The sequence below is a fragment of the Dendrobates tinctorius genome, unplaced genomic scaffold (assembly GCF_039654945.1).
Source record: "Dendrobates tinctorius isolate UK_male_01 unplaced genomic scaffold, ASM3965494v1 ptg000057l, whole genome shotgun sequence".
Taxonomy (NCBI): domain Eukaryota; kingdom Metazoa; phylum Chordata; class Amphibia; order Anura; family Dendrobatidae; genus Dendrobates; species Dendrobates tinctorius.
The window spans coordinates 23,513,585-23,528,171 of NW_027361725.1; the positions used below are offsets into that span (position 1 = coordinate 23,513,585).

At 44.7% G+C, this 14,587-nt stretch overlaps 1 protein-coding gene across 1 annotated transcript in view; it reads left to right on the plus strand.

Moving 5' to 3' along the window:
• Positions 1 to 10,136: 10,136 nt before the first annotated feature.
• The window catches only part of G2E3 (G2/M-phase specific E3 ubiquitin protein ligase), an 86,794-nt gene continuing 82,343 nt past the window's right edge, over positions 10,137 to 14,587 (plus strand). The window contains exon 1 of the mRNA XM_073577801.1: positions 10,137 to 10,289. Coding sequence (XP_073433902.1) covers positions 10,273 to 10,289 — 17 coding nt within the window. The 5' untranslated portion in view covers positions 10,137 to 10,272. The remainder of the gene's footprint in view (positions 10,290 to 14,587) is intronic.

The following is a 14,587-nucleotide window of genomic DNA, read 5'->3' on the forward strand; positions in this document are numbered from 1 at the left end:
TCAGTAACTACAACGCTCGTCAGAATCGCGCTGCTAACTATGAAACTCTGATGCACACACATATGTATACACAGAGCACATACACACATATAATAATAATCTTTATTTCTATATAGCGCTAACATATTCCGCAGCGCTTTACAGTTTGCACACATTATCATCACTGTCCCCAATGGGGCTCACAATCTAAATTCCCTATCAGTATGTCTTTAGAATGTGGGAGGAAACCGGAGTACCAGGAGGAAACCCACGCAAACACGGGGAGATCATACAAACTCCTTGCAGATGTTGTCCTTGGTGGGATTCGAACCCAGGACCCAGCTAACCACTGAGCCACCGTGCTGCACATATGTATGTATACACAAAGCACATACACACACATATGTATGTATACACAGAGCCCATATATATATATATATATATACAGTACAGACCAAAGTTTGGACACACCTTCTCATTCAAAGAGTTTTCTTTATTTTCATGACTATGAAAATTGTAGATTCACTCTGAAGGCATCAAAACTATGAATTACCACATGTGGAATTATATAATTAACAAAAAAGTGCGAAACAACGGAAAATATGTCTTATACTCTAGGTTCTTCAAAGTAGCCACCTTTTGCTTAATTTACTGCTTTGCACACTCTTGGCATTCTCTCTCTGCTCCGTACACCTCGTACACACACAGTTCTGCTACATCCACACTGTAAACCCCTCCTGACCCCACACAGAAACTTCACCTCATCTAGCACCATGACAACCTGCACAGCAGAGTCCTGCAGACACCTCCTCCCCTCCTGTGATCTCATCACTGGTCCTGTGCGCACAGCCACAGAACAGCCAAGGACATCATTGCAGGCTGCGGTGGGTCTCTCTGGGAGGGCGCGGATGGGGTCGGTGCATGGGGGGCGTGGCGGCTCAGTGCAGTGCGGGAAAAATAGAGTCCTGGGTGGGACACAGGTGTGGGGGGGTCAAAAACTGTCCTGCGAGAATCGGGACGGTTGGGAGCTATGCAACTGTATTGAGCAAGGCCGAAAAGAGTCTTGTTGGAATGTGGCCGGGAGTATGCAAGTCACACACCTGCAGTCACATGACCTACAGCATCGTAGCATCCCCACAGTGCATGTTGCGGATTCATAAGTCTGCACCCACATACAGACTTGAAGCATAAGAACGGACAACCCCTTTAACCCCTTCCTGACATGAGACGTACTATCCCGTCCACGGTACCCGGGCCCGTATGACCGGGGACGGGATAGTACGTCTACCGCGATCAGCGGCGCCCACGTGGTGAGCGCCGCTGATCGCGGCCGGGTGTCAGCTGATTATCACAGCTGACACCCGGCACAATGTGTCAGGGGCGGTCACGGACCGCCCCCGACACATTAACCCCTTGCACACCGCGATCAAACGCGATCGCGGTGTACAGGGAGTTAAAGGGAAGCATCGGCAGGGAGGGGGCTCCCTCCGTGCTTCCCTGAGCCCCCCACGGCAGCGCAATGTGCAGCGCTGCTGCGGGGGGCTCCTATCCTCCAGGCCCCCGAATCCAAGATGGCGACGGGGGCCTTCGGGGGCCTGGGGAAGCTGGCTTCCTCAGTGCCTGCAAAGCGCAGGCATGAGGAAGCCTTGTGCACTGCCTGTGACAGATTGCTGATCTGTCACAGTGATCTGTGATGTGACAGATCAGCGATCTGTCACAGGACAGTGATGTCCCACCTGGGACTATGTAATAAAGTAAAAAAAAATTTAAAAAAAAGTGTAAAAATAAATTTAAAAAAATCGCCAAATAAATTAGTAAAAAAAAAAAAAAATATTCCCCAATAAATTCATTTTTTTAAAATAATAAAAAAAAAAACAATAAATGTACACATATTAGGTATCGCCGCGTCCGTAACGACCTGCCCTATAAAACTGTCCCATTAGTTAACCCCTTTAGCGAACCCCTTAAAAAATAAAAATAAAAAACGAAGCAAAAAATAATGATTTATTATCATACCGCCAAACAAAAAGTGCAATAACGCGAGATCAAAAAGACGCATATAAATATCCATGGTACCGCTGAAAACGTCATCTTGTCCCGCAAAAAACAAGCCGCCACACAGCATCATCAGCAAAAAAATAAAAAAGTTATAACTCGCAGAATAAAGCGATGCAAAAATAATTACTTTTTATATAAAATAGTTTTCATTGCATAAAACCGACAAAAACATAAAAAAACGACCTAAATGAGGTATCGCTGTAACCGTACTGACCCGAAGAATAAAAGCGCTTTATCAATTTTACCGCACGCGGAACGGTGTAAACGCACCCCCCCCAAAAGAAATTCATGAAACGCTGGTTTTTGTTCATTCTGCGTCCCAAAAATCGGAATAAAAAGCGATCAAAAAATTTCACGTGCCCGAAAATGGTACCAATAAAAACGTCAACTCGTCCCGCAAAAAATAAGACCTCACATGACTCGGTGGGTCAAAATACGGAAAAATTATAGCTCTCAATATGTGTTGATGCAAAAACTATTTTTACAATAAAAAGCATCTTTTAGCGTGCGACAGCCGCCAAACATAAAAACCGCCATATATAGTAAATCAAACCCCCCGTTATCACCCCTTTAGTTAGGGAAAAATAATAAAATAAAAAAAATGTATTTATTTCCATTTTTCCATTAGGGTTAGGGCTAGGGTTAGGGCTAGGGGTGTGTTGGGGTAGGGTTAGGTTAGGGTTAGGGTTAGGGTTAGGGTTAGGGCTAGGGTTAGGGTTAGGGCTAGGGTTAGGGTTAGGGCTAGGGTTAGGGCTAGGGTTAGGGCTAGGGTTAGGGGCGTGTTGGGGTTCGGGTTGGAGTTAGAATTGGGGGTTTCCACTGTTTGGGCACATCAGGGGCTCTCCAAATGCAACATGGCGTCTGATCTCAATTCCAGCCAATTCTGAGTTGAAAAAGTCAAATGGTGCTCCTTCCCTTCCAAGCTCTGCTATGCGCCCAAACAGTGTTTTACCCCCTCATGTAGGGTATCAGCCTACTCAGGACAAATTGCAAAACAATTTTTGGGGTCCAATTTCTCCTGTTACCCTTAGGAAAATAAAAAATTGGGGGCAAAAATATCATTTTTGTGGAAAAAAAATGATTTTTTTATTTTCACGTCCGAGTGTTATAAACTTCTGTGAAGCACTTGGGGGTTCAAAGTGCTCACCACACATCTAGATAAGTTCCGTGGGGGGTCTAGTGTCCAAAATGGGGTCACTTGTGGGGAGTTTCAATAGTTTAGGTACATCAGGGGCTCTCCAAACGCACATGACACCCGCAGACCATTCCATCAAAGTCTGCGTTCCAAAACGTCACTGCTTCCCTTCCGAGCCCCGACGTGTGTCCATACAGTAGTTTTCTCCCACATATGGGGTATCAGCATACTCAGGACAAATTGGACAACAACTTTTGGGGTCCAATTTCTCCTGGTACCCTTGGGAAAATAAAAAAAATGGTGACTAAAAGATCATGTTTGTGGAAAAAATACGAATTTTTTATTTTCACGCCCGGGCGTTGTAAACTTCTGTGAAGCACTGGGGGGGTCAAAGTGCTCACCACACATCTAGATAAGTTCCTTGGGGGGTCTAGTTTACAAAATGGTGTCATTTGTGGGGGGTTTCCACTGTTTAGGTACATTAGGGGCTCTCCAAAGGCAACATGACACCCGCAGACCATTCCATCAAAGTCTGCATTCCAAAACGTCACTACTTCCCTTCCGAGCCCTGACGTGTGCCCATACAGTAGTTTTCTCCCACATATGGGGTAGCAGCGTACTCAGGACAAATTGGAAAACAACTTTTGGGGTCCAATTTCTCCTGGTACCCTTGGGAAAATAAAAAAAATGGTGACTAAAAGATCATGTTTGTGGAAAAAATACAAATTTTTTATTTTCACGCCCGGGCGTTGTAAACTTCTGTGAAGCACTGGGGGGGTCAAAGTGCTCACCACACATCTAGATAAGTTCCTTGGGGGGTCTAGTTTACAAAATGGTGTCATTTGTGGGGGGTTTCCACTGTTTAGGTACATTAGGGGCTCTCCAAAGGCAATATCACACCCGCAGACCATTCCATCAAAGTCTGCATTCCAAAACGTCACTACTTCCCTTCCGAGCCCCGACGTGTGCCCATACAGTAGTTTTCTCCCACATATGGGGTATCAGCATACTCAGGACAAATTGGACAACAACTTTTGGGGTCCAATTTCTCCTGGTACCCTTGGGAAAATAAAAAAATGGTGACTAAAAGATCATGTTTGTGGAAAAAATACGAATTTTTTATTTTCACGCCCGGGCGTTGTAAACTTCTGTGAAGCACTGGGGGGGTCAAAGTGCTCACCACTAGTGTTGAGCATTCCGATACCGCAAGTATCGGGTATCGGCCGATACTTGCTGTATCGGAATTCTGATACCGACTTCCGATATTTTTTCAATATCGGAATTCGGCATCGGAATCGGAAGTTCAGTTGATTGACGGCCTGACGTCATCATGATGCGCGGTGTGTGCGCATCATGATGCGCCGTCATTTCGGGCCTTCCGGGGGTCTCTGCCGGCCTGCCGGGGGGCTGTGCCGGCCTGCCGGGGGGCTGTGTGGACTGCCCGGGATCTGTACCGGCCTGCCGGGGGGCTGTGCCGGCCTGCCGGTGGTCTGTGCACCCTGTGGGGGTCTGTACCGGCCTGCCGGGGGGCTGTGCCGGCCTGCCGGGGGGCTGTGCTGATGTCCGGGGGTCTGTGCAAGCATCGTCCGATGGGACTACAAGTCCCATCGGGCGATGCCTGCTACCATGACAGTGATTGACACATTAGCCAATGATGGGACAGTAGTAGTCCCATCATCCGGCTAATGTGTTAAATGTTAAAAAAAAAAAAAAAAAAATACTACATACATACTACATGCATGCTACATACATACTACATATATACTACATACATACTACATACATGCTACATACATACTGCATGCTACATACATACTACATACATACTACATGCATGCTACATACATACTACATACATACTACATACATACATACTACATACATGCTACATACATACTGCATGCTACATACATACTACATACATACTACATACATACTACATGCATGCTACATACATACTACATGCTACATACATACTACATATATACTACATACATACTACATACATGCTACATACATACTGCATGCTACATACATACTACATACATACATACTACATACATGCTACATACATACTGCATGCTACATACATACTACATACATACTACATACATACTACATACATACTACATGCTACATACATACTACATATATACTACATACATACTACATACATGCTACATACATACTGCATGCTACATACATACTACATACATACTACATACATACTACATACATACTACATGCATACCACATATATACTACATACATACAATACATTCATACAATACATACATAGACATACAGTACATATAACATAGAGTAACATACTTACCAATACTTGTCACATTGTTCCCCGAAGCCATTGTCTTTTCCGGGATAAATATTAACATAACAAACCACAAAAATACTCACCCACGATCCGAAGCAGTCCACGAGTGTGTCCCACGACGATCTTGGGTAGAGAACTGCAGCATCAGATGATGCTGCCGTTCTCTACGGGCTGCAGGAATCCAATGACGGAAGGTAGGTATCCTTCCGCACTGTATTCCTCCGCCACTTAAAAAAAAAAAAAGTCCCTAGTCTCACTTTATGCCATTGCTGTGTGGGAATTTCCCACACAGCAATGGCATAAAGTGAGACTAGGGACTTTTTTTTTTTTAAGTGGCGGAGGAATACAGTGCGGAAGGATACCTACCTTCCGTCATTGGATTCCTGCAGCCCGTAGAGAACGGCAGCATCATCTGATGCTGCAGTTCTCTACCCAAGATCGTCGTGGGACACACTCGTGGACTGCTTCGGATCGTGGGTGAGTATTTTTGTGGTTTGTTATGTTAATATTTATCCCGGAAAAGACAATGGCTTCGGGGAACAATGTGACAAGTATTGGTAAGTATGTTACTCTATGTTATATGTACTGTATGTCTATGTATGTATTGTATGAATGTATTGTATGTATGTAGTATATATGTGGTATGCATGTAGTATGTATGTAGTATGTATGTAGCATGCATGTAGTATGTATGTAGCATGCATGTAGTATGTATGTAGTATGTATGTAGTATGTATGTAGTATATATGTAGTATGTATGTAGCATGTAGTATGTAGCATGCATGTAGTATATATGTAGTATGTATGTAGCATGTAGTATGTAGCATGCATGTAGTATATATGTAGTATGTATGTAGCATGTAGTATGTATGTAGCATGCATGTAGTATATATGTAGTATGTATGTAGCATGTAGTATGTAGCATGCATGTAGTATATATGTAGTATGTATGTAGCATGTAGTATGTATGTAGCATGCATGTAGTATATATGTAGTATGTAGCATGTAGTATGTATGTAGCATGCATGTAGTATGTAGCATGTAGTATGTATGTAGCATGCATGTAGTATATATGTGTTATGTATGTAGCATGTAGCATGCATGTAGCATGCATGTAGTATGTATGTAGTATATATGTGGTATGTATGTAGCATGCAGTATGTATGTAGCATGCATGTAGTATATATGTAGTATGTATGTTGCATGTAGTATTTATGTAGTATGAATGTAGCATGTATGTAGTATGTAGTATGAATGTAGTATGTATGTAGTATGCATGTAGTATGTAGCATGTAGTATGTATGTAGCATGCATGTAGTATGTAGCATGTAGCATGCATGTAGTATATATGTGTTATGTATGTAGCATGTAGCATGCATGTAGCATGCATGTAGTATGTATGTAGTATATATGTGGTATGTATGTAGCATGCAGTATGTATGTAGCATGCATGTAGTATGTATGTTGCATGTAGTATTTATGTAGTATGAATGTAGCATGTATGTAGTATGTAGTATGAATGTAGTATGTATGTAGTATGCATGTAGTATGTATGTAGTATTTTTTTTTTTTTTTTTTACATTTAACACATTAGCCGGATGATGGGACTACTACTGTCCCATCATTGGCTAATGTGTCAATCACTGTCATGGTAGCAGGCATCGCCCGATGGGACTTGTAGTCCCATCGGACGATGCTTGCACAGACCCCCGGACATCAGCACAGCCCCCCGGCAGGCCGGCACAGCCCCCCGGCAGGCCGGCACAGCCCCCCGGAGCCTGCACAGCCCCCCGGCAGGCCGGCACAGCCCCCCGGCAGGCCGGCACAGCCCCCCGGAGCCTGCACAGCCCCCCGGCAGGCCGGCACAGCCCCCCGGCAGGCCGGCACAGCCCCCCGGAGCCTGCACAGACCACCGGCAGGCCGGCACAGACCACCGGAGCCTGCACAGACCCCCTGGCAGACCGGCACAGCCCCCCGAAAGGCCCGTACAGACCCCAGAGAGGCTGTACAAGGGCAGGAAAGGGTTTTTCTTATTCCGATACCGGAAGTCCCATAGACTTGAATGGGACTTCCGGTATCGGAATCGGCGATACCGATACTTTTTTTAAAGATCGGCCGATACCATCCGATACGATACTTTGAAGTATCGGACGGTATCGCTCAACTCTACTCACCACACATCTAGATAAGTTCCTTAGGGGGTCTAGTTTCCAAAATGGTGTCATTTGTGGGGGGTTTCCACTGTTTTGGTACATCAGGGGTTTTCCAAACGCGACATGGTGTCCGATCTCAATTCCAGCCAAAAACGTCAAATGGCGCAGCTTCCCTTCCGAGCTCTGCCATGCGCCCAAATAGTGGTTTACCCCCACATGTGGGGTATCAGCGTACTCAGGACAAATTGCACAATAACTTTTAGGGTCCTGTTACCCTTGGGAAAATAAAAATTGGGGTGAAAAGATCATTTTTGTGGAAAAAATATGATTTTTTAATTGTACCGCTGTACGTTATAAACTTCTGTAAAGCCCTTGTGGGTTCAAAGTTCTCACCACATATCTAGATAAGTTTCTTGGGGGGTCTAGTTTCCAAAATGGGGTCACTTGTAGGGGGTTTCCACTGTTTAGGTACATCAGGGACTCTCCAAACGTGACATGGCGTCCAATCTGAATTCCAGCCAATTTTGCATTGAAAAAGTCAAACGGCGCTCCTTCCATTCTGAGCTCTGCCATGCGCCGAAACAGTCGTTCCCCCCCACATATCAGGTATCTGCGTACTCAGGACAAATTGCACAATAACTTTTGCAGTTCAATTTCTCCTGTTACCCTTGGTAAAATAAAAAAAATTGAACCTGAAGTATTTTTTTTATGAAAAAAAGCTAGATGTTCATTTTTTTTTAAATATTCAAAAAAATTCCTGTGACGCACCTAAAGGGTTAATAAACTTCTTGAATGTGGTTTTGAGCACCTTAAGGGGTGCAGTTTTTAGAATGGTGTCACTTTTGTGTATTTTCTATCATATAGACCCCTCAAAGTGGCTTCAAATGTGATGTGGTCCTAAAAATAAAATGGTGTTGTAAAAATGAGAAATCGCTGGTCAACTTTTAACCCTTATAACTTCCTAACAAAAAAAAATTTTGGTTCCAAAATTGTGCTGATGTAAAGTAAACATGTGGGAAATGTTAGTTATCAAGTTTTTTGTGTGCCTTATCTCTGTGATTTAAGGGCATAAAAATTCAAAGTTGGAAAATTGCGAAATTTTCAAAATTTTCGCCAAATTTCCGTTTTTCTCACAAATAAACGCAAGTTATTTGAATGAAATTTTACCACTAACATGAAGTACAATATGTCACGAGAAAACAATGTCAGAATCACCGGGATCCATGGAAGCGTTCGAGAGTTATGACCTCATAAAGGTACAGTGGTCAGAATTGTAAAAATTGGCCCGGTCATGAACGTGCAAACCACCCTTGGGGGTGAAGGGGTTAAAGAAGCCCTCTTCCTCCTTCCATCAAAGTTTGTATCATATTAATAAATTGCAGTCATCACATTATATAGTACTTACAATTGCTCATTTTGCCTTTTTACCCAGTTATTTCTTCTCTTTTCCATTAGGTCTATGACATCATGTGATTAATATAACTGACTAGCTGAATTCTTCTAAGCTGTGTGTAGAAACAGGAGGTCAATTTTCCTCCTTTTTTAAATACAAAAAAACTTTAAAAAGTTTTAAATCCCCTTTTTCCTGAAATAAAATAAAAGTAAAATAAGCATATCAGGAATCTCTGTGTCCGTAAAAGTCCAATCTGTGAAAATATAAAATTGTCTGACCTCTTATTTATTTGACACATTAAAGAAAAAAAAAATGTTGTTTTTCTCCACCTCCTCCAAAAAATCCAAAAAAACCCAATCAAATCGTCACAAAATAGCCGCATCACAAACTATGAGGAAGCTCCATCCGTGGAAAAATAATAAAAAGTCAGGGGAAATAGGGACACCATTTTTTTTTTTTTTAAACGAAAGTTCCTTTTTTTTTTTTTTAAAGCCACTATAATAATAAGAAAAACCTATGTTTGGTATCAGTCGTACTGACCTGGAGAATCATGAAAAACAGAAATGCAAATCTAAAAAAGTCTCAGTTCAGAAAGGGTTAATCCAATCTCAGGAAATAAAAAACAATATTGTATCAGTGAGGCCATGGAACATTAATGGTGAAGAAGCTCGGGACAATGTTAGTGGATGGGGACGGATGGCGCTACAGATGTCTGCGGTTATTCGGCAGCCGCACAGTCTGCACTTGCACCGTTTTGACCTCAGCATCTTTTCAATTTTTTTTTCGTGTTACAGCGCCATCTAGTGTCCAGCAGACAATCCTACAGTTCAAATCACATCCTACGACAGATAACATGAGAGCAGGGTGTCACGTACTTGAGCATGCGCAGTAGAGCGGTACTGCATAAAAAAACAAAGTACGAACCCGAGTAATCTTTTTCAAGAGAAGAAATGGACAACGGGATTTGTTAAATTAATCCCACAAAAAACGATGTGATAAAACGAGGAAACCATTTCTCACCGTAACATACATTACACGCCCCATAACTCCCCCTGTCACACAATGGACTCGTCCAGTGAAAGCGAGGCGTGAGGCGCGAGCTCCGCCCCCCCGGATTGAGGGGTTTCCGGGATGGAGCCGGATGTTAGGGTTTGAATTTCGGTGGCAGTTCGAACATTGACGGGGAGTGAAAGAGAAAGCGGAGTCGGTGACGTCCCGGGTCATGGAGCGCCGCTCTCGGTACGTACTTCTGCCAGCTGGTCAGTGGCTGCGCTGAGGCCTTATTGCTGGTGCAGGTTGTGTCAGTCACGATATGAGTGTAACTGTGCGGCTTCTCTGTAGCTTGCTGTCAGTGCTGCCCCCCTGAATGGCTGCACTATTCTCATTGGGCCCCTCACCTGGTCGCTACACTCCTACCTACCTGCGCACCGTAGTCTGTGTCACAGATGTCTGAATCACCCTGAAAGAACGGCATTCTCGTTTGTTATTTTTCCTAAATCTATTGGTTTTCTGTGCATAGAAATAATGCTGGCTGTATTTGCTTCTCCAGTGATGGCTCACCACTGCTGCTTCTGGTGTTTATCGATTCTGCTAAGCAGTGATGACATGTCAGCATCTAATGACCACTGCAGGCAATCGCCGAGCCTGTCATTTGATGTCCCCACCTCTGCCGTATTAACTGGAGAGCAAGCGGTGGGGGAGTACTGCTGTCTGGATGCTATGTTATAGTGATGAGCCAACGTGCTGGGATAAGGTGTTATCTGAAAATGCTCGGGTGCTAACTGAGTGACTTCGGCGTGCACGAATAATATGTCCCTGCGCCTGCATTTTTGCGGTTGTTAGCTGAAACACATGCAGGTATTGCCTGCTTGTTAGGCCTCTTTCACACATCAGGTTTTTGCCGTCAGGCGCGATCCGGCGCTTTTGACAAAAACCGGATCCGGCGAAATGCAATGCCGGATCCGGTTTCCCCCCCATTGACTTGCATTTGCGCCGGATCGCGCCGGATGGCCATGCGTTTCATCCGGTTTTCGCCGGATCCGGCAATGTGTCTCAATCCGGCGTCTGGAAAAAAACGGCTACTGTAACGTTTTTTGTCTCCGGCGAAAAAGCCGGACACGCCGGATCCGGCGTGTCCGGCTTTTTCACACAATGAAAGCCTATGAGCGACGCAATGCGCCTGATCCGGCGAAAGCCGGATCCGGTGGCCGGATCCGTTTTTTTTGTTCTGAGCATGCTCAGTAGCTCTGCCCACAAGACACATATATAAAAGCAAGACAGTGGGACCCTCAGCCACACCCAAGACAGCAACCAGGCGCAGGAGAAGGCAGGAGACCACTGCAGCACCATCAGCACCACCACCACGCCAAATGGAGCAGCAAATGGAACATGCTGAGGAGGGGAGTCCAGCAGCAGACGACAGACGGTAATTATCAAATCCCCCATTCCTCCAAACTAGGGCCATGGAATATCAAGATATTCATTGGCCCTTTGTTTCTCTTTATTCAACAGCCGCCCAAGAGATGCAGCAGCAGCAGAAATGGCATCACTGGCAGCAGCAGCAATACCCACAGCCATGGAGTCTGGCCATCAACAGGACAGCACATCTTCTTCTGGGAGCCCTCCCTCGCATCGTCAGCGTTTGACGGTAAGTTTTTATTTCCAAAATCCATCATCTCTGTAATATATGTCTATTCATTGCCTTTTATTTCAAAACAGGAATCACAAGATGAAGAGGAGCTCCCAGAAGAAGGAAGGGGTGGACAGACACCTGGAGTGGGCTCACAATTGGTAAGTTTTTTGCATCAAACGCAGAAACACAACATCACACTACACACAACACATAGAAAACAATGTTCTGCAGACCACACACAGCAAACAAATGCCTACATCCAAAGACATAACATTTTTTGTTTTCTTCTCTAGTCTTCTCAATCTGGTGCTCGGCCAAGAGGTCCTCGCAGTGCCTCCCAGGGTCGTCGGCGACAGCAACGCGGCGGTCACCAGCGTGTAAGTATAAATATTTTTGCTTTGTTTTTTTGCACTTTTTATTTCATTTCTTTTGTGGAGGCTAATTATGTTATTTTTGTCTTTTTCTTTAACAGCCTGCACAGCGTGCTCCCGACTCTGACGGTGAGGATGGAGGAATCGATGTGGACCACCTCATCGATCTCGTCAGAGAAAGGGAGCCGCTCTGGAATATGGCTGACCGCCGCCACGCTGACCTGATCGTTACCTGACGACTCTGGGAGGAAATCTGTTCGCTCCTTGTGGACCGCTGGGAGGACCTCGATGCTTGGGCCCAGATTAAAGAGCGTAAGTATATACAGTACCGGTTGCTTGATGTAAACCAGTGTTTCCCGAACAACAGTCCTCGTGGTCCCCACGGATCATGTGTTCAGGATTTCTATTTACTATGGAAATCCTGAAAACATGACCCCTGGGGACCATGAGGACTGGAGTTTGGGAAACACTGATGTTGTATACTAACCACTCCTTTCTCGTTTCAGGGGACAGAATTGTGAAGCGGTGGCGGTCTGTGAGGGATCGTTTCAAAAAGGAGTTCAATAAAGAGATGCGGGCCCCGAGTGGATCTGGAGGACGCAGGAGCAAGTACAAGTACGCACAAGCCCTGTCGTTCCTCCGGGATACAATGGTCACCAGAAGGTAAATATTACACACCACATGTGAAAAAAAATGTTTAGATGTAACAATTTTTTTTCAGCCAGGGCCATGCCATGTCACTTTTTTAATTGTTTTTTTTTCTCTTTATTCCACAGCACGGTGAGCAGCACTCGGGAGCCTGCACGGTTGGACCCTTCTGAGGCGATCCCTGAGGAGACCGGCACCGAGGGACACTTCGACCGCCCCGGTACATCTGCACCTTCCCAGCCTTCCCACACATTCGACCCCTCTGTCCCATCCACCAGCACAGGAGGATCATGGCCGCCTACATTACATGAAGCTGCTGGTGAGATCATCGCTTTCCCTTTACCCCACCCTTCTGCCCCTGCCACCTCTAGTACACCTGCGGGTACTGGGCGGCAGCGGAAGAGGGGTCAGGAAAAGACTTATGCGCCAGAGTTCTTGCATCTGAATGCATCTTTCCAGAACTGTCTAAAAGTCTTGTCAGAGCAAATCTCTGCAGGCTTTCAGCAGATCAACTCCAGCATTCTGGAGGTGAAGACACTTCTGCAAACCATGCATTCAGAAGCAAGATCTTCGCCAAACCACACCTTTTTCAGGTCTGTTGTGGAGCGCATGGAAACGCTATCTCCTACCCAGCAGATGCATGTAATGCATTCATGCCACGGTGCTCTCCAGCACGTTACCTCCCAACCTCCTCTTCCCACCCCAGTAGTTCCTCCACCTGCACCCCCTCCAGCCACTTTCCATCCACCTCCCCAGTACCAGCAACCTCCCCACTTCCAGCAACCTGCCCCATACCAAACTCCTTCCCCATACAACTTGCCATCAACATCATCTGCTCCTACAGTCCCTGCCCAACCCTCCACTCCACCGCCCACCACCTCTTCTGCCTCCCACATGTCCACCCATTCTGTAGCTTTTTCCACACCTTCACCTCTAACTGTTCCTTCCCCACCACGATCCCAGTCCTCTCTCCACACTCCCAGTGTCGAAGTGTCCCGCAGCCCCTCCAGCAGTATTTCCACCCCACACTACACAGATTTATAATATGTGTGTATTTTAATAAAAATGACCAGTTTTATGGTTTCAAAGCTTTATTAAAAAAGTTTATTAAAATTTAAAAACAGTTTACAAAAAAAAACATTTTTCAATAAAAGTTAAATTATTTTACACTGGTTGTCTGTCATTTCTTTCTGCGGCCAAAAAGGTTAAATACAGGGTATTTAAAAGGTAAAATGGTATTCAAAACTAGGTATATAACTGTGGGTAAATTTTAGCTTTTTGCCACAGTTATGTTCCTGGTTGTGTTTGAAGCAAAGTATTTCACCTAAAAAGTTGTGTTTATTGTTGGTGATTTCCTAACAATGTACACAACTTTTGTTAAAAGGTGAAATACTTTGCATAAAACACAACCAGGTACACACCTGTGGCCTAAAGCTAAAAATAGAGACCATGACAAGATAGCCAACTTTGGTTGGCAAAGGTATATACTGTTGGTCCAGAAGGTACACAAGTTTGTGGCACAAATCTTTCACACTCTGTCATCCTGCCAGTGTACTCTGCCTTGAGGTGACATAAAGTATAGTGCAAAATTGTCCCTCATTACTGAAACCGTCACAGTACTTCTAGTGGTAATGTCCTGGTAATCTTGCAAGGTGGTTTCTTCAGATGTGTCCTCAATGGAAATGGGTTCCTTGCAGATAACAAAATTGTGGAGTACCACGCAAGCTTTGATCACCTCGTCCACAGTTTCTGTCTTGAGGTTGATCACAGTCAATAGGACCCGCCATTTGGCTGTCAGAATACCAAAGGTACATTCAACCATTCTTCTTGCTCTTGTGAGGCGGTAATTAAAAATGCGTTTTGTTCTTGACAATCCTCTGCTACCG